Source organism: Melospiza melodia, chromosome 3 (genome assembly GCF_035770615.1).
Source record: "Melospiza melodia melodia isolate bMelMel2 chromosome 3, bMelMel2.pri, whole genome shotgun sequence".
NCBI classification, from domain to species: Eukaryota; Metazoa; Chordata; class Aves; order Passeriformes; family Passerellidae; genus Melospiza; species Melospiza melodia.
Genome location: NC_086196.1, coordinates 44,734,263 through 44,752,872, shown reverse-complemented (window position 1 = coordinate 44,752,872; position 18,610 = coordinate 44,734,263). Strand labels below are relative to the sequence as shown.

Genomic DNA, 18,610 nt, shown 5'->3' with positions numbered 1-18,610 from the left:
AAATAGTTATATTTAAAAGATGAGCAAATAGGACTGCAGCACACTAACTTCACAGAGCCACACTTACAAAGCCAGTGACAGGCTACAAGAAAAAGTTACCCCCAACAGTTCAAGAAATGTAGTTTTAGGTTGTTAATTCAGCCTACAGCTCCAGGGACACTGACACTCAAAAAGGCATTGCAAGGGCATCACGGTAGGGTGCCCACATTGCCAGCTCCACACTTTCTAATCTCTTAATAAAAATTCTTCATTTCATGAAAGGAAATGAAATCTCACAATTTCAAGGAGTGTCATTTCACAGTTTCCATTCCATTCCGTTGTTTTCACTTCATTTCAGAATTTCTTTTTTTTCACACTAACCTTTTAGCAATCTTGGGGCTGTAGCTGAGATGCCCATCCCCATGTATGGCCCTGATCTGCAAGGTGCGAAGGCAGAAATGTTGTGCCCCCACTATAATTACCTTGTTATGCATTTTCCAGCCCTGTGAGTGTCCCTGGAACTATCGGTCAGTCTTCTCTCTTGACCCCAACTCTAGGTGTAACGGCATCTTGTCACTGGGGCTGAGGTTCTGATCACCATGGCAGGTCCAGACTAGAAAGTTGTAGGAGCAGCAAAGTTGGTGCCCTGTCAGGATTGCCTTGGCATGCCTTTTCCAGCCCCAGTTTTCCTTGAGCTGTACGCTCCGCAGCTCTCTGAACCCTAACCCAAACCCTAATGGCAGCTTGTCACTGCTGCTGTGAACCCCATCACCGTGCCTGGCCCAGATTCCAAAAGTGTAGAGTGATCAGTCTCAGTACCCTGCTGTGATGAAATTTCTTCATTTCACAAAAGGAAATGAAATCTCACCATTTCAGTGAGTATCACTTCATGAAGTTTTGGTTCATTTCATTGCACTTCATTCCATTCTATTTCAAAAATTTAACTTCTCCTAAGAATTTTCATTTCATTTCAATTTCATTTCACTTCCTTATATTTCCTTTCTTTGTCTTCTCCCTTAACTTCATTCATTTATTTCTTGTTTCACTTCTTTTCATGAAAGGAAATGAAATCTCACTATTTCAAAGAAAATAATTTCATGAAGTTTCAGCTCATTTCACTGTACTTCAAACAGAGTACCTAGGATAAGAAATTTACCAAAACTTCTAGTGATCCATTTTCATAAATTGTTACATGATTGTCAGTGTGGTAAATATGTTGTACATCAACTAATAAAGAATCACACACTGTTATTGTTAATTACTCAAATTTTACTTTCATAAATATGAACAGTGGATAGTTTTTCTTTACAAACTCTCTACTTGATCTCCAGAAAGGCCAACTGAAACACTGAAATACTATAGTTTTCTCAGGTCATAGTACTTCCCTTCAAGCTGTATACAACAAGCTACAATACCAGATCATGTCCTAGTTGGTGGGGAAAAAAATATTTCACTGAGAACAAAATTATATAAATAAGATGCATTTAATTATTCACCGAAGGCTCAATATTCAGAAAACATTAAAATACCAAAAGTTCTGAATGGCAATCATAAAATATGCTTTAAGAAGATTCAAAGTAATGACATCCATCAACAATTTTAGCAGAGATTTCCATACTGTGACCAAAAGTGAACTACTTGGAGAGCTTCAGATGCTGAATCCCTTCAGTATTTCATAGCTTAAGAATGTGGTTTCCTTTGGCAGCCCACAGACACTGCCCCTGAAACCAGTCTCCAGCCTCAACAGTCTAGTGGCTGAAATCCACCTCATTCCCATGTCTCTTCAGCTCATCCCTGCAATGGCTTTACTTGGATGACATTTACTTTTGTCTCATTGTGTTTACTGCTGTCATCTATTTGCTCGGTGTCATCACTGGTGATTATAAAAATGACAGAGGAAGAGCTGAAAGTCACTTTCTTCTTTGGCCTGTCCCCTGCCTTCTGAGACATAACTATGGGTCGTATTGGTTTGTCACTCCCTGTGGCTGGTGTCTCTTTCATTGTCCTCTGGAATCTCATCAGGCGGAAGCACAGGAGTTGCAAAAGGCAGCGTCGAAACTGCAAGAGAGAATAAACAGAATTATCTTCACCTTCCTAAGCATTCATTATCTGCAAGGAAGTGAAGGACACAGTACAGTAAAAGACTCAAAATAAGAGACTTCTGCATATCTTCTGAGTTAGTTTCAGTAACAAAACATGCTGCCTTTGTAGTGGGTATTTTTTTTCTCTACATCTGAATAGGATCACTGAGCCAACAGAGGGCACTGAAATGCAACTGAATATTTTACCAGCTACAAGCAAAAGACAAGAGGACTAGGCTCCAAAGTGTGCTATTGGTTTTGTTTCCATATTCAAAAATCACATATTAAATCCAGCAGGGAAAGAATATTCCCACAAACACTTCACAGGAGTATACAGAGGGAAGGAACAAGGGGAGGAAGGGGATACAAAGGGATTTTTTCTTCCTTTTAAGTAACTCCAGGGTCTGGAATTTTAACTAAAGTATTTAATGTCACAGATGTAAAATGAAATTTCAGTGGTTAGTAGCACAGAAGTCAAATGTTCCCATTGAATATGGCTGGAACAGAAGTCTTTCAGATAACCAGCAGCTACCTATGACACAGGAAGTCTGTTCTACTGTGTGACGAAATAATGTGAGGAATTCAGTGGAAGCTTTCACCAGCACACAGAATGGAAATTTGAGTAGTAGTACCATATTAATTCTCTAATTATGATCTCTTCTTCAACAAAACAAAAATCCAGATATGAAAGTTAAAGATGCATTCATTCAGTAGCTCCATATCTGCACATGTTTAAAGCATGATGCTTTGGGGAAGAACCCTGGTTCTACAAGCAACCAGAGGGCAACTTCCCCTTTGTTTAATAACCTGTAATAAGAATTGCCTGGAATGTATGAAGAAGACTTCAATCAACGAACCAAAATACCAAAAAAAAACCCAAAACAAAAACAACAAAAATTCCAAACACAACAAACATCCGGGAGCAGGTGGGAAATAATATACATTTTCTCTGAAAAGGAGGTAGGACATCTCTTTTTAACAGCCTTCCATTTAGCTGTGTTAAGGATTACTCAGTATTATCCTGCATGGCCAGTGCCTCTGTTTTCCTAGATATCATGCAAGAAGCAATCTGACATGCCAAGTTAGAACAAGGTTTTGCTGTGGAAAATTAATCCTACTCCGACACAGAGAAGGCAATAGGTCTGTCCTGTTGGGAAAGGAACATAGCTAATCACAAGCTCTCACAGAAGGATCATCTCAGAGAAAGAATGGTCATATGGAAGCCTTGACAACTTTAGAGGTAATGGTCTACCTCAGAGTAGCAGAGCAGTTAGAAAGTACAAGCATGTTAGAACAAGTTCAGATAAAGGAAGGTTATTATAGAGAACTTGTTTCATTATTCCTTCTGAGGGTAAAATAATCAAAACACATTAAGCAAAAATACTATCATTTTGGTCCTAATCTGGAATTAGAGGCAAGAGAAAAAAACTTCACAATGCATCTCCCATAAAAGTGTTCAGATGATTGACACATATCCTGCCTGTGTCTTTACTGGCCTTATACCTGGTACAAGTTCAATTTGCTGCTGGGTATCAGAACCCACAAAATGTTTTTCAGAAGAGATACTCAGCCTGACAACTAGGTACAGAGTCAGTGCCAGTGTATTTAAAAAGTCACTCTGTTGAAAAAGCCTTTCTGAACGTGACTGTTGTTAGCTTCCCATATCCAGGATAACTCTGATATTGTGCAGCCATGTAACTGTGGATCAGTCTGCTGGGAAATGAGCTGTGGGGGAAGAACAAAACTGGAGGCCACATTGGAGGGCCTCCTGCTTTTACTCAGGAAAGCATTTAAGCTGCCCCTTGCCCTGGGTCCTGACCTGAGCTGCTCTCAGCCTTTGCCTGGCTGCCCCCGTGGCCGACCAGACCCACTGGCTTGGCCCCCTTGTCCCTACAGGCTGCTGGCTGGCCCACGCTGCTGCCCAGCAACTGCAAGCCAGTGTAGGAAATCACAGAAAATTCCACCTCTATAACTGGTTTAAAGGGAAGGGAAACTCAGCAAAACCCCTCCAGCAATCACTCATGGTTTTTTATCCTTTCTCAAGGGATTCCATTAAACTCCAGATACCTTTATACAATTTTGATTTCAGAAGTTTACAATGTGCATGGTACACTCCCCGTATCAGTCCTTGTGTTGCTATAACACAGAAGTCAGAGGCAAGTTTTTTTATTCCCAAAAAATAAACACTGATTATTATAAACTTCCTCTGATGGAATTCTACTGTGGTAAGGGAGTGATTCAGATGAGGTCTTCTACCAGGAATCCATTTCCCAGGTAAATTCTCAAAACTAGACATTCTGACACTCTTTCCTGTCCCTTTTGTGATGTAAATGTTTGAATTAACAGATAAGCAAATTAAATTTATGATCTGGTGGTATTTAAGCACCATCAGGGATTTTATTTCTTCTAGATTGTTACCATTTATCCTAGCTGTTGAAATTTCTAAAAAAAATTTCAGAATAAATTTTAATGTACCTACCTTTCTACTCATGAAGATATAGATAACTGGATTATAAGCAGTGCTTGACTTGGCAAAGAAAGATGGGATGATAGCTACTGTTGGAGTTACAAGGTTGCTGTAGCCGTATGTTATCAAGAGGGAGACCACTGCATAGGGCATCCAACAAATAAGGAACGTGGAGATCATCAGGAAACACATTTTAGCCACCTTCTTTTCATATCTTAGAAGTTTGATCACTTGAACTGTCTGGAAATCTTCTACACAGCGAAGCTGTAGAGAGAAAAAACATAGCAAAACAAAACAGCCTTATGTTTTACTTGAACCTGAACAGTTCTACATTTATTTAGAAGAAACTGACTCACTCCCTTAGTTTAAGGCACAGACACCATACATCTTATCTTTTAAACCACAATTCCTCTGGAAGGTTACATCATGTTTCTCAGATTTTATTCACTACATTAAGTGTAAAAATACAAGCTGAGAAAAAATAGAATAGCTAATTTACTAAAAGACAACAAATCAAGAGATGGAACAAAGCATGCTGCAGATATAAGTACTTTAGAAAAATAACTTGCCCTCAGCAATTGCATAAGCAAATTCAGTTTACATTAGTGGTCCTTTGTCTGACTACTTAGACAGTCCTGTAGATTCGTGGAAAAAATCTTTAGAAAAAAAAAAAAACATAAACAGATTTCTCTGCATGCTTTGCCACGTAGTATGTTACCCTACAATCATGAAATCTCTAAAGCAGAATACTAGGCAGCAGGTTCCCATGTTACCTGAGTCATGAAATACGGAAAAGATGGGACATGAACATAGTCCACAAATTATCTATTCTGCCAATACTGTTGACCATAAACTTGAGTGGGTCCAGACTAACTATCCACAGAGTATGAATCATTAACACCTTCTCATTCTAAGGATTTGTATTGAATTTTCAGGTGAGGATCTGATGTGGATTAGTAAGCATTAGCCCTTCCCTACTTCCTCCCAGTAAAACCACACAACAAACAGACCTCAGTAGCTCTCAGCTGGTTCTCTCCCAATCCTACAACCTATCTAGTGGTACCTGACATAGATGAACATCAAATTTTCAAAAGTTTAAAAGGGAAGTGAGAGTGCAAATTTGGCTTGGATCCAACCTTCATATACAGTTTCAACATTTTTTCACTGACAATATTACATTAAGGGAAGTCTTACTTTCACTAACTTACCATTCTTACTGCATGCAAAATATGGCCATAGCAATAGGCCATGATCCCAACAGGTGCTACAAGACAGCCAAGGAAAAAAAGGAGCACAAAGGAGGTATCATTGGGGTCTTTTGACTTCCAGTCCACTGAGCAACCTAAGCCATGAATTTCCAGTGTGTATCTGTTCCAGCCCAAAAGAGGGGCTCCAGTCCAGGCCAGTGAGTACAGCCAGATGTACGTGATAGCCCGCCACGACCAGGAGAAGTCAATCACCTTCGCATGCACCACCCGAATGTAGCGCTCGTAGGCAAGAGCAGTGAGAGTCATAATGGAAACAATTCCTGTAAAAAAAAAATAAAGAAAATCAATTAAATTATTCACAAATACTGTAAACAGGACTGCACTCTTCTTGATAAATGTTTCCTTTGCTAGCAGGTTAACTCAAAATGACCTAACTCACATTATGAATCTAACACCAATAAGACTTTTTGTGCATTACTCACTAACTACTAAGCCAAACAGAATCACCAACTTCAAAATACTCAGAGTAGGATGCTGACATCTGATCCAGGATGTACAATGGCTAAGAAGTGGGACAAGGGAAAAAGACACTAAGCCAACATAGCCATGACATTTTTTGAAAAATCCTTTCCTTAGGATTTTTTCTCCTGAGAAGCTGCGAGGCCTCAGGAACAAAATGTAAACTATGATTATCTGCTGCTGTGGAATGCAACAGGTGCATCTGTGATTGGTCTCGTGTGCTTGTTTGTAATTAATGGCCAATCACTGTCCAGCTGTCTGGACTGTCTCAGTCAGTCACAAGCTTTTGTTATCATTCTTTTTCTATTCTTAGCTAGCCTTCTGATGAAATCCTTTCTTCTATTCTTTTAGTATAGTTTTAATATAATATATATAATAAAATAATAAATCAAGCCTTCTGAAACATGGAGTCAAATTCTCATCTCTTCCCTCATCCTAAAACCCCTGTGAACACCATCACAAGCCAATACCTCTTCCTAAACATTACTTCATTCAATCAGGTATCATGGTCCAAGGTTTGGGGTTTTTCCTGGTGGCAGTTGTTGTTATATGTTCCTTTGGGGTTTGTGGTTTCCTTTGTCTGTTTTAGGGCTTTTAAAAGAATAAGCTATCATATAAAACAGAGATGATCAGCAATTAAAAAATCTCTTAGAAACTTAGTGAACTCAGAGTTGAGACTGAAATTAAAAAAAGCCTTCATTAACTGAAAGCAGAGATGTGCACCTTTAATGTGAATAAAATGACTAGAATAATTCCAATCTATTTCAAGATATCCTGGAAGTCTTTGCATTCCAAGAAGAACCAGGAAGACAAAGCATTACATTGCTGAAGGTGTCCCATCTGAAAGACATTCAGTTATTTTGAGTGTCCTTTCCTATCCTGCTTTCATAAAAATATCACTCCTTGTTTATTTGTGCACTCTCTTCTTTTTCTGTCCACCTCAAACTCAGTACACAATTATTAACATGTTATGACAGAAATCACACATTATCTTCAGCTCCCAGTACTACCCCATCCCGACACTTTTAAAATTTCATGAAGCTAAGGTATTTCTGTCTTGATTAGAATATAAGGATTTCTATTTCAATGGTCTGTAACACTTGATGATCAAAAACCAAATTGTCTATCAGGCAACTGCCAAACACCTGAAATCTGTTATGATTCAGTCACCAAGTTCATAAACACAGGCTCCTAAACAACAAAAGAGTGTATTTCACAGCATTCTCTGAGATTATACAGATATCTGTGTCTAAATCTGTATAGATTTTATCTAATACAAAGCACAACTATTTTTTCATGCATATGCACAGCACTTCCATTCTCCAAGTACACTCATATGTGCCATAAGCTCTAAGAAGGTTAATTGTGCAGATTTCACTACCAAACAGAGAACAACCATTTTATACTCAACAGGAACCTGATCTCACTTTGAAAAAGGATAAACATTTATTGCAGATAAATTAACAACAGCGCAGAAGGAACAGCAACATAAATTTTAGGAAGACAACTAAGAATAACAAAATCTAGAGAAATACATCGCCTCTCTATATTCAACAGCAAAAGCAGATTATTATTAACCAAGTATCTCACAGTAGGATATCCTTTAGGATTCTTAAAAAAATTACTTTATCCTGTAGTTATGAAAAGATTCCCTTTTTATAAGAGGTGAGTTAGAAAGTTTTCTTGCTTAAGGGAATTTCCCAGTCTAAAAGAAAATGTGCTACACTGCTTCATATATCTCTTTAAAATGAAACAATTTTTAATTTTTTTTTCTAGTTATCTTTCAACTTTCATCATGAAAAGATGTAGACATTGTTGGCAATGAAGTAACCTTTCCCATTTAGTTTTGTAGGGTTTTTTTCCTTGTATAAATCATTGCTGTAGAATTTCACTCTCATAGCTTGAAATTGGACTAGCAAATGTGGGTGAAAAGGTTTCCAAAGACCTAAGGTTGGCTTTGTTGGTGGGTTTTTTGGGTTTTTTTAAAACGAAGTTGAAAAGTTCATCATGCCTTTTTTGGTACCTAACATGCTGAAAATACATCGAACAATGTGTACCTAAGCAAAATATTAGTAGGCTTTAGAAAATAACTACAGGATTTTATAGGTAGTTACACTGGCTTTATTCAATCAAATGCAGTCTACTTCTTGAACACAAGTTAAGGCAACAGGTTCCCCTTCCATGTCTCTTACCCAAAGATTAGGAATTAGAAAAGTTTACCTGACAGTTATGATAGTCATCTACAGACATGTTTATGGAGGAAAATCACATCACTCAGCTAAAGGTTCTGTTAGCTTACACAGTGCACTGCAGCTTTGTCTGAGCAGTGGAGAGAAAGAGCAGCTCCTCAGGACGATGAGTCAGAATACCTAAATTAACCTTTTGCTCCTTACCACCTTCCTTCTTTGAATGGTATTCAATGACTAATGCCCCTGTGTGGTCTTAATACTTCCCCATCCCTTTTATGGGTGCTGAATTGTAACCATGACAAAGCTCACATGCTTGGCTGAAAGTACAGGTGTTCACAAGCAATAATTTCCTAAGTCCTTGACATTCTCAAGGAAGTCATTGAATGCTCAGTATCTCTAAAAATCAGTATGTGCACATTTGAACAATGTTCTATCAAGCCTCTTTCAGTATAAAACCACTGCTCTTCAAAGCCATACTCGAATTTTCCTCCCTGAACTGTAAATGGGACCTTGGACAGCCTGTTGGACAGTATGCACCAAAATACAAATCCCTGCTCTGTTGGTATTCAAGGAGCGTCTGGCAGCACGCAGACACTGAGGCAGGGAATGCAGGTCACAGCACAAGATATATATGATTTATGCATGCTTATAGCTGCATTTTTTATGTTTCATTCCGTTTCTGTAGTCTAGTGCAGAGGAAAGCACTGAATTTTACTTCCCTCCCTGCCCCCACTCCTCTACAGGAGCTTTTCTGGAAATTATTACTTTTCATCCTGAGTTGCATATTTTAATATGATGAAATGTGTGCTGATTAAAAAAGCAAATCTGTTACAGAAAGCCATTATGGTTATTGTTTGGCTATTAGCCCCCTCTTAGCAAAAATACACATTTCAAACCAATTCTACCATTTCCACCTTTTATCAGAAACAAATTTTGTTTTGCATCTCCGAGGTACTGGAGATCTACATATTTTGATCCAAGGCTAAGACCCAAGATTCTGAGAGCTGATTTACTCTACCAGCAATTCACTCTTTCTAACTCTTTCAGAAAGACTCTACTGCCCAGTGTTTCCAGAGACTGCATGTCTGATTTACAGATTTTCATCTCAGACAACACCCCTATCTGTATGTGCTGATTATAAACATAAACACTCTTTGTGTTTAGGAACTGCTGCTAGTTTTAGCTCTGATTTAAGCCTGGGCAATTACCCTAGCACAAATGGGGTCATTCCCATTGAAGCTGCAGATAAATGTAGCAAAACTGAAGTGTCTTCTTGTTTAAGCCGCTAGTTTGCAATTTCTGTGTTGCAACTCCTCTTCTTCGCCAGCAGCCAGCCATACACAATCAGGGAGCAGTGACAAGCCACTTCTTGTTATTTGGATGTTTATAAAGAAAATTCTCATTTTTGCCATTTTGCATTGTTTCCCCACCGAAATACTGCATTTAGTGTAGATTTTATCATGTAACAAATGTGCTAATTATCTCTTCCATATTCTGGGCTTTTTCAGGAGTCAGTTGTGGATACATCATTAAATGCTTCAATCTGCATAGTGTAGGTCATCACAGAGAAGACTGTAAAACACAGCTAAGCTATAGTGCGTTATACCACACAATGTGTATATTCTGAGTTTATAATCCTTAGTTAGAAGAAAAATATTGCAGTGCCTTCAGGACTGAAGTGTTACTTTCAATGAGTTTGAAGAGTTGCAACAGCTTCTGCCCTCTCTATGCAAGGTACACCTTATTTTCACATTGAGGCCCTGCCCCTAGCATGGCCTATAATTTGGTCAGAGGTGATATCAAATATTCCCGAAGTCTGAGCACCTCTACAGAGCAACTGCAGCACAATGTAGCAAATAAGATCGATTTCTGAGACAGACTGTGGCTTCTGTCAAAGGGGGAGGAAGAGTTTTTACAGCAACTTCTGTGAGCCAGAGAGAAGTTTGATATGAGGATCCATGTTTACCCCTGAAAGAATTTTCTACCAAGGTTGTTGACATAGAAACCAAGAAAGAAAGAAGGATAAGTAAGAGAAACCTGCAACAGCTTATTCCAGTAAGCACTTTGTTCTTCCTTCATGACCAATGAGTAAAGTGTAAACTTTTGAGTTTTGTAAGACTGTATAAAAAGCATGCATGCTATAATAAAAGCAGTTTGAAGCCTTCTGAAAATGGAATGTGCTGCTTTGTATTGTCTTCATTTCAACTACAACAAAAAGGCATATTATTTTCTATATCAATTAATCCTCTCCCTACATTCAAATGCTGAATGACTATTTTGCATACCTAATCACAGAAGAAAGCCATCCTTCTGCAACCCCTCCTCACCTCTTTTCACATCTGAAAAGCCAGACAGCAGAAACTGAGCAGAAGAAATTTCCTGTCCATGGCAAGAAAAGGTGTTATTGCACTCTCTAGTTTTGTACTACAAAATATATAACCAATCTATCTGAATTCAGCAATTAGGCATTGCAATAAGATTTAGGCACCAGCTATTTATCACTTTTAATTTTACAAATAATTTTAACATCTGCATTCAAATCTAGGGAGGTGAAAAATCCCTTCTCTTAGACATAACATACTTCAAGTATATTTTATATGTAGCTGTCCTATAAAATTATGGTGAAATAAATCACCTCTTCCAGATTCAATATTCCAAGTGATTAACTTACTCAGGGAGAAAAAAAAAGCTAGAGCTGAAAGCATGCTGATTGAGCCTCAGCTATTTGTAACACAAGATCCTAAAACTATCTGCTGAGTAACAATTGAAAATGCTTTTAGTGAGATTAAATCAGTGCATATAACATACATGGGTAATGCAAGAGGGTGGCACAGGACATCACTGTCACTGTGCAGGGAAGAGCCTTAGATGAACAGGCTGTAACTGAAGCCAAGTCCACGGGACACTCCCAAGCAAATAATCCCTACTTCAGTATTTGCTGGGTGTGGGTGTGGTGGTATCACCTTGCCTTGAAACAAATAAATAAACCTCAGCTGTACACACATTAGCTCTTCACAGGAGAGTACAGTCTGTAAAATTCTTATTGTTTTTCCCGTCCTCTAGTTCACATTACTGGAATGGAGTATTCACCCAGATATCAACATTGATTTGGTAGCTCATTGAGATCTAGCTGCTGCATACCAATGGTAATTTGTCCAGGAGGAACATAATACTTTAAATTAATTTTACATTAAAAACTGGCAGTGTTTATTTTACCCTTACAAAACCAGCTTGCAGTTAGAAAAAACAGAGGTCTCTAATCACATTTCAATAACAGTAGCCTTTCAATTGCAAAGAAGGTTTAATGATACAAAGCCTACCCCAGAGTACAGCCTGACTATGCAATCTTCTGTCAAAAGATGGCCTCAGATAAAGAGTTTTGGTGCCTGTTCCTCAAGACCATTCCTGTTATCAAACAGTTTTTCCACTCCTTTCTTCCACTGCACAACTTAAAAGGTGTTAGAACACCAGTACTGGCCAATGGTTTAGCTGCCATTACTTTTAGCTGTGATTTATGCTCGAGGGGTTATGTGTGTAGGCTCCATGTGACAAGAGTAGCTCACCTCAAACCCCTCAGGGCCTATTTCAGTGTACAGGAGGTATTAAAACAGACACTCACTGCCTGAGGGTGAGCAGTACACAAATTTCTCTTGTGCACATCAAGTTCTGACAGCCACTGTCATTCAAGAAAAACCCCTTAAATATCTGTGAGAACCCAGCAGATACACACAAAGATCAGGACATCCCGACCCTGTATTTCACAACTACCCTCTTTTCTGAAGAAAGAAATTATCTATGTCTGCTAACCAAGACTTTTGGGTATGTTTAGCTGTCAGGCATCTTCTCTAGAAACCATAATCAAAAAGCTATGCCTTCAGTGATAGCACACCTCCCAGATATGAGTTGTGTTGCTAAATCAGATAAAGAGATTACACAGATCTCTACTACTTATGGCTTGGGTGACTACAGACAGGGAAAGAGTTAGAAGCATCTTACACTAAGAGAGGGTGGCAGATGCAGTAGGGCCAGCATAGAGCTGACTGCACACCTCCATAGAAAGGTGACCCTCATGGTATAAATACATCACTTAATTGATGTGCAACTATCATATCACACCAGGATGCACCATCTGTACCAAAATAAACACTGGAACTCACTGGAACAAAATTAAACGGGGATTAGTGTCTAAAACAGACAACTGCGTCAGGAAAGCTTAGACTAAGACTTGTCAGGTAATCATTTATGTCGTTTTCCCTACACTAATATAAGAGGTGCTAGGAATGGCTTTGAAGGAGAGAAAAAAAGCCCTTCTTGGGGCCTCTGCTATGAAGACATGTACCTAAACTGTATCTTGACTTCAGACTCTAATGAGTAAAAGAAAATATGGACTGTTATTTGTGTGATGAGGACAGATGCTCAGTAGTCAAAATGATCAGTTTTGCACTGTAGCAAGCAGGTCTCTGCAGCTTCTAAAGGCTCAATGAAAATCTTTCAAGTCACAGAAAACATAGGCAGTAGCACAAACATCAGGCTCTGAGCTTTGCAATGCAACTCAAGAGCAGATGTTACTGGATGGGCTTGTCTCAAGAGAAAGTTATGATAATACAGAGAAGTAGGCTATTGTAAGGAACACAAAAACCATAAAATGGTTTTTGTGTTCCTTACAATACTCTACTTCTGCACCATTTAACCTTTCTAAACCATTTAACTATTTTTTTAAAAGCCATTTATTCCTAGACAGAAAATCTGTAGTTATGCTGCCATCTTCTTAACTTAAAAGTTTCAGACTGTGAGCATCTGCTTACAGTGTCTAAGTTCCAGATCTCACCACGCCTCCAACTGGCTGGCAAAATGAGAAGCACTCTCACAAAGAAAATGCTCAATTCTTCAATGCAAAATTACTGGAAGTGTAGAGAGTGCCCTCATACGTGTGAGGGGGTAAAGAAGTTGTCATCATTCTGTAATGAAGGCTTCTGAAAATATAGTTGCTACCAGTTTATTTTAAGCACAAATGCCAACTATGTATTTAATCATGTTGAAATCCTTAAGAGGAACACAGAAATACCTTGATCTCAGCTTTCAAAACAATATGAGGAAAACCATTGTAACAACACCTGAAAATTTAACATAAAACTGCTGAATCATTATTTTCAACATGATTCCTGATTAACTACCGTAATTAGGAAGAATCTGATTTTTAAAATTTGTTGAGAATTAGCTCTGAATTTAAAGTGAAAACCCATTAAAAAAATAAAATCAGATTTAATAATTTGCCCCAAATTTGTTTACTATCAGTGAAACCTCTCATATATAAGTCAACACATGCAGAGAACAACTTACAACATGTATTGGGTCTTAGGGGCTGTTCTTCTGATTAAAAAAGATGCATAAGGATGGAAAGTAAGACTGAACAGCCTTCAGGCCTGAAGGGCTGGCACAGAAAGCTCACATAGCAAAGTCCAAGTTCATGCCCAAGGATGAAATCACAAAGCTGTAAATAAAGAGGTTTTGGTCATCTAACCTAAATTTGAGCCAGACTGGGTCCAACCCCAGGACACAGCCACACCACTAAAGTAGCCTCACATGATTTGTTATGGTTTCATAGACTCCATATCCATGGTATCAGAGCTACCCCCACTTTATTCCAGAGACATCTTTATTATGTCATTGTGGCTTCGTGAGCAATTAACCCTGCACAGCTGTAAGTACTCTTCTTAGTTAATGAGAATTTCACTTTTGAAAGCTGTCAATTTTGTATGTCTTCTGATCAACAAATGTACTTCACATTCCCAAAAGTTCCTGAGGAGAGTGTTACACTTTCAGAAGCACTTGTAAGTAATACACAAGTAAGACATGACATTACTTTCCCTACCACCATCACCTCAAGATCACAGGTGACTTGGGCTGTTACATATAAAGAAGCATATTTACAAATGCAATACCTGGTTGCTCTGAATGAAATCTTTAATCAGTGTCTTCACCACTACCAGGGGAAAAAAATACAGAAACAAACAAAAAAAACCTCTACCCAAATAAAAACCAAGAAAAATCCCCCCGGCCCCCAAAAAAAGTCCAACCAAAATACCTAACCCCAAACAACAACAACAAAACATTACCAAACAGGAACAAACAAACAAGCTTCAAATGACTATTTTTTTTCCATAAACACATTACAAAATGAAAATAGAACCCATGCTAGCAAGAATCCAGATGGCTAACAGAGTATGATGCTACCTACAGGGCATCATTTATAATTTTTTTTTTCCTCATTGACATGCCCCTGTTTTCCTATACAGGTGAGGAACCACTTATCTTCAAAAGCAGGAAGGAACAATTCTATTTCTAGATGAGAATATGAAAACAATACTGTGGAGGTTAAAATCAGACATCACTTTATCAGGTTATGATTTAGAATATTCAATTATGATAGCCAAGTTAAATATTTTCTATTGCTTTACATGGCAGCTGAAAAAAGTAAACTAAAGCATCATTCCTGAACATTTAGTTGTGAATTTATTATCCACTTCCATATGATCAACTGCACACAAACACACACTTTTCTAATATTAACAGTAATAAAAAATTCTTCCCAATGAAGCACATTTTGGAGGAGGAACATAGCATGAGTAACCACAGGAAGATGTAATTTTACAAACCATAGATTCTAACTTGACTGCTCTCTAGACAAGGCCCATGAATTTGCCTACATTTCTTTTGAAAAAAAAAAATTCTTAAAGAGAGGGATGCAGGAAATCGTCAACACTAAATATATTTATAGCAACAAATTACATAGCATACCTCAAAATAGAAATTGAAAGTCACATGTGATCAAGCAATTTCCTTGCCCATTTATATACCTCATTGTTTCTATTTCTACTATTTCAGAAGATGGTATGAGATTATTATAGTCTGGTTTTTTACCCTTACTACATATCTCTTTTTTGAACCTTTATGGAAAATGCCTCCATCAAAAATAATAAGTATAATATAGAAGAGATATAGAACAGAATTGTACTTTACATCCCCTGTGTAAGATTAACATCCAGTAGTCTGGCAGCATCTGTTTGGCAGACAAGTACTTGAGTTCCTCAAGAATTTGAACAGGCTGAGTGATGGAGACCAAACACTACACAAATGATTAACTACATCCTGCACCCACCATAACTTTCAAGACATAAAATTTTTGCTGCACTATGCAGCAGGAGTCAAATCAACCATGAGCAACCACGCACCTTCACACAGTAGCCCACAAAATGCTGACCATAGAGCCATGTGAAACAAAAGTCAGTACGCAGGAAAGCTACAAAGCTTATTGAAGACTTTAATGTATCACCTCAGAGTCAATTTCAGCGTATAGTGCACTGTGATCCACCTCTAACTTACAGATCTCTGCCAGAAGATGTATCTAACGTGATGAGCTTTAGATTTCATTACAGGTTAGCCAAACATTTACTTTCACCATTAGAAACACGAGTCTCTTCTTTTGCAGCATCCTTTACTGGTAAAGAAAAAGCAATATTCCTTTTAAGAGGCTGCATGTACATAGCTGGACTGCAACCTATTCTTCTGCAGACTTATGCAAAGGGTATGTATTCATTTCAGGAAGGAAAGCAGTAAAGAGCTTGCAGGTTTTGAAAATGGAAATAGTGTAGAAACTCCTCCTGCAATGGTAACATTTCACAGAAATCAGCGGTTTCCCAAAGCCCAACTGTGACACCATTATGACTGAAAGATGGTACCTGAATTTCGCATATGGATAAGGAAATTCAAGGTACTGCCTTACACCTCGTAGCTTCATAAAGAGACAAGTTGCAGCACTGAGAAGGCTGCTGGGGAGCAGCTTTCCACCTATTCCATGGAGGCAGAACACTGCTGACCCTACACCCAGAGTCATACGTGCTCCTTATCCACAGAGAGCAGCACTTCCTCCAAAACACAGTGCTTTATGCTCATGAATTCTGCGCGTCGCTCGGTCAACTAGAGACCTCTTCTAACAGCGCTCCTGCCCTTTTCCCTACACGTCCCATTACACCTTACACAGGCAAAGGCGGGAGGTCGGAAAACTGATTCTGGAATAATTTCTCTTTTTGCTTCGGGTCGTTTTCTCCAGCACTGTCGGGTTTTTTTTGTTTTTTTTTTTACAAAAAAGCGCCGGCTCTCCTCGCCCCCAACCAGCCCCTCGCCAGGGCGGCGCCTGGAGCAGCGGGGATGGAGCGGCTGCGGCCGGCAGGGAGCGGTTGGGGCGGTTGGGAAGCGGGGACGGAGCGGTTGGGGCGGTTGGGAAGGGCAGGAATGGGGCGGCTGGGAAGCGGCAGGGATGGGGCGGCTGGGAAGCCGCGGGGACGAGGCGGTTGGGAACCGGGGACACGGCGCGGTACCGCCGGTACAAGCGGCCGAGGAACGACCCAGCAGGACAGGGAGGGACAGGCGGCGGCCGCGGCGCCAGCACTCACCGAAGAGGCTGCTGCTGAAGCCGTCCCAGACGCAGCCGGCGGCGTCCCACACCCAGCGGCTCCTCAGGCAGGACATAAAGGTAAGGCTCACGCCGAAGACGGACACCAGCAGATCGCTGAGGCTGATGTTGACGAGGAAGAGGTTGGTGGGCGTGCGGAGCCGCTTGAACTTGTAGTAGAGCACCAGCACCAGCAAGTTGTTGCACAAGCCCAGCATACCGATGGTGGCGACCAGCAGCGCCAGCAGCTCGTAGGTAGCGGCGCTGAAGAGGGGCCGCTCGCCCGGCACCTCCTGCTCGGGCGCCGCGGGCTCCGGGCGGCTGGAGGTGCCCGTGCCGTTCGCCGCGGGCATGGCTCCCGGCCCGAGCGGGGCTAAGGCTCCCGGCTCGCTTCCAGCCCCATCGCACGCCGATGCTCCGGGCAGGAGGAGGAGGAGGAGGAGTCCCCGCGGCCTTCCCGCCCACGGAGGGCGCGCCCTCGAGTGGCTTCGCCCTTGCCTGCCCCGGGGCGTGCCCGGCCCGGGCATGGCTTCTGAGCAAACAGGTCTTGTTGCCCTGTTGCCGCGGTGAGCGGCCCGGTTGTGGCCGGGATATGGCTGTTGTTTCCTCTTCCTTAAAAATCCTCTGTGCGCTTTGGCTGGGCCACGGCTGCCGCCAGCAGCGCTTCCCTCACGAGGACCGCGTTCGGACAGACCTGCTCCGCCGCCAGCTCCGGGAAGAGGTAGAACCGATATTTAGGCTTCTTCCCCAGATGTCCTGCCGATGAAAACTCCTATTATGGCAATAGTGTCTTCTCAGGAGATTCCCCGCAGTGCTCACAGCTTATCTCTAGGAGTTGGAGCCCACAAAGTGACCCGGCACCACCATTGCCCATGCAAACCTGTGGTGGGAGCGAACACTGTGTCAGCCATGGGCATGTAAGACAGCCCAGTTTGCACCATGAGGGCGCCTGTTTTATACCTGTGTCTCAGTGTGTGTTGTACAGGAACACAGTGGCTGCCTGTGTGCAGCTCTGGCTGCTGTTAGGCACGGTGTTCCCTCAGCCCCAGCTGTGTTAGGGTGTCTCCGAACCCAACCCACCCCGGCGTGTTTCACAGGGAATTTTGCTCACCGTGGTTCTACACCCAGAACACCTTGCCAGACCAAGCATTGGCTTTCCTCACGGGAAAACCTCTAGTGTGTTTGCTTTAATATGTGTTGATATGTGATAGCCTTCTTAAGGCCAAAGAAAATTTTCAGTTTAGGTCTATTCTTACTCTAGTTTAAAAAAAAAAATCAGCTGTGAAAGCAGCAGAATTTTAATGTTTTAGTGGATACATGTCTTGTCAAAAAATAAGTTTTTTTCTTCTCTTATACACAGTGGTATTAAGTGGTCTAGATTAAGCGTGAACTGAGACTGAAAACATGGATAGTTGAGGTAGGTTTGATGTCTTTCAAAACAAACCTATATACAAATTATGGGCTTCTCATGGCAGTAAATTTTATATGACAAATTACTGCTGTAATACAAGGCAGTAGGAATAAAGTCATAGGTCAGAAAAATTAAACACTTAGGTGTTACTTAGGTTAAAGTACATATTCTTATTGAAGTTAACTTTATTTATTATCCATGTTGTTAAATCTCTCAGTAATTGAAAGTTACTTTATAAAGGTAGTTCAGTCTGTTTCTTCATCACCGGTCAACAGGGCTTTTCTCACTGCAAAAGAATGAGCAG

At 40.4% G+C, this 18,610-nt stretch overlaps 2 protein-coding genes across 2 annotated transcripts in view; one reads left to right on the top strand and one right to left on the bottom strand.

The window, feature by feature from the left end:
- Positions 1–1,227: 1,227 nt before the first annotated feature.
- OPN3 (opsin 3) lies at positions 1,228–17,248 on the bottom strand. Its single transcript, XM_063153467.1, has 4 exons — positions 16,897–17,248; positions 5,736–6,055; positions 4,540–4,791; positions 1,228–2,037 (listed from the first exon to the last, which is right to left on the bottom strand). Exons 1-4 carry the CDS (start codon positions 17,246–17,248, stop codon positions 1,768–1,770), a joined length of 1,194 nt encoding a protein of 397 aa, XP_063009537.1. The 3' UTR covers positions 1,228–1,767.
- The window catches only part of WDR64 (WD repeat domain 64), a 63,326-nt gene continuing 61,653 nt past the window's right edge, over positions 16,938–18,610 (top strand). Inside the window, exon 1 of the mRNA XM_063153468.1 lies at positions 16,938–16,976. The gene's annotated coding sequence lies outside the window, so the exon portion shown is untranslated. The remainder of the gene's footprint in view (positions 16,977–18,610) is intronic.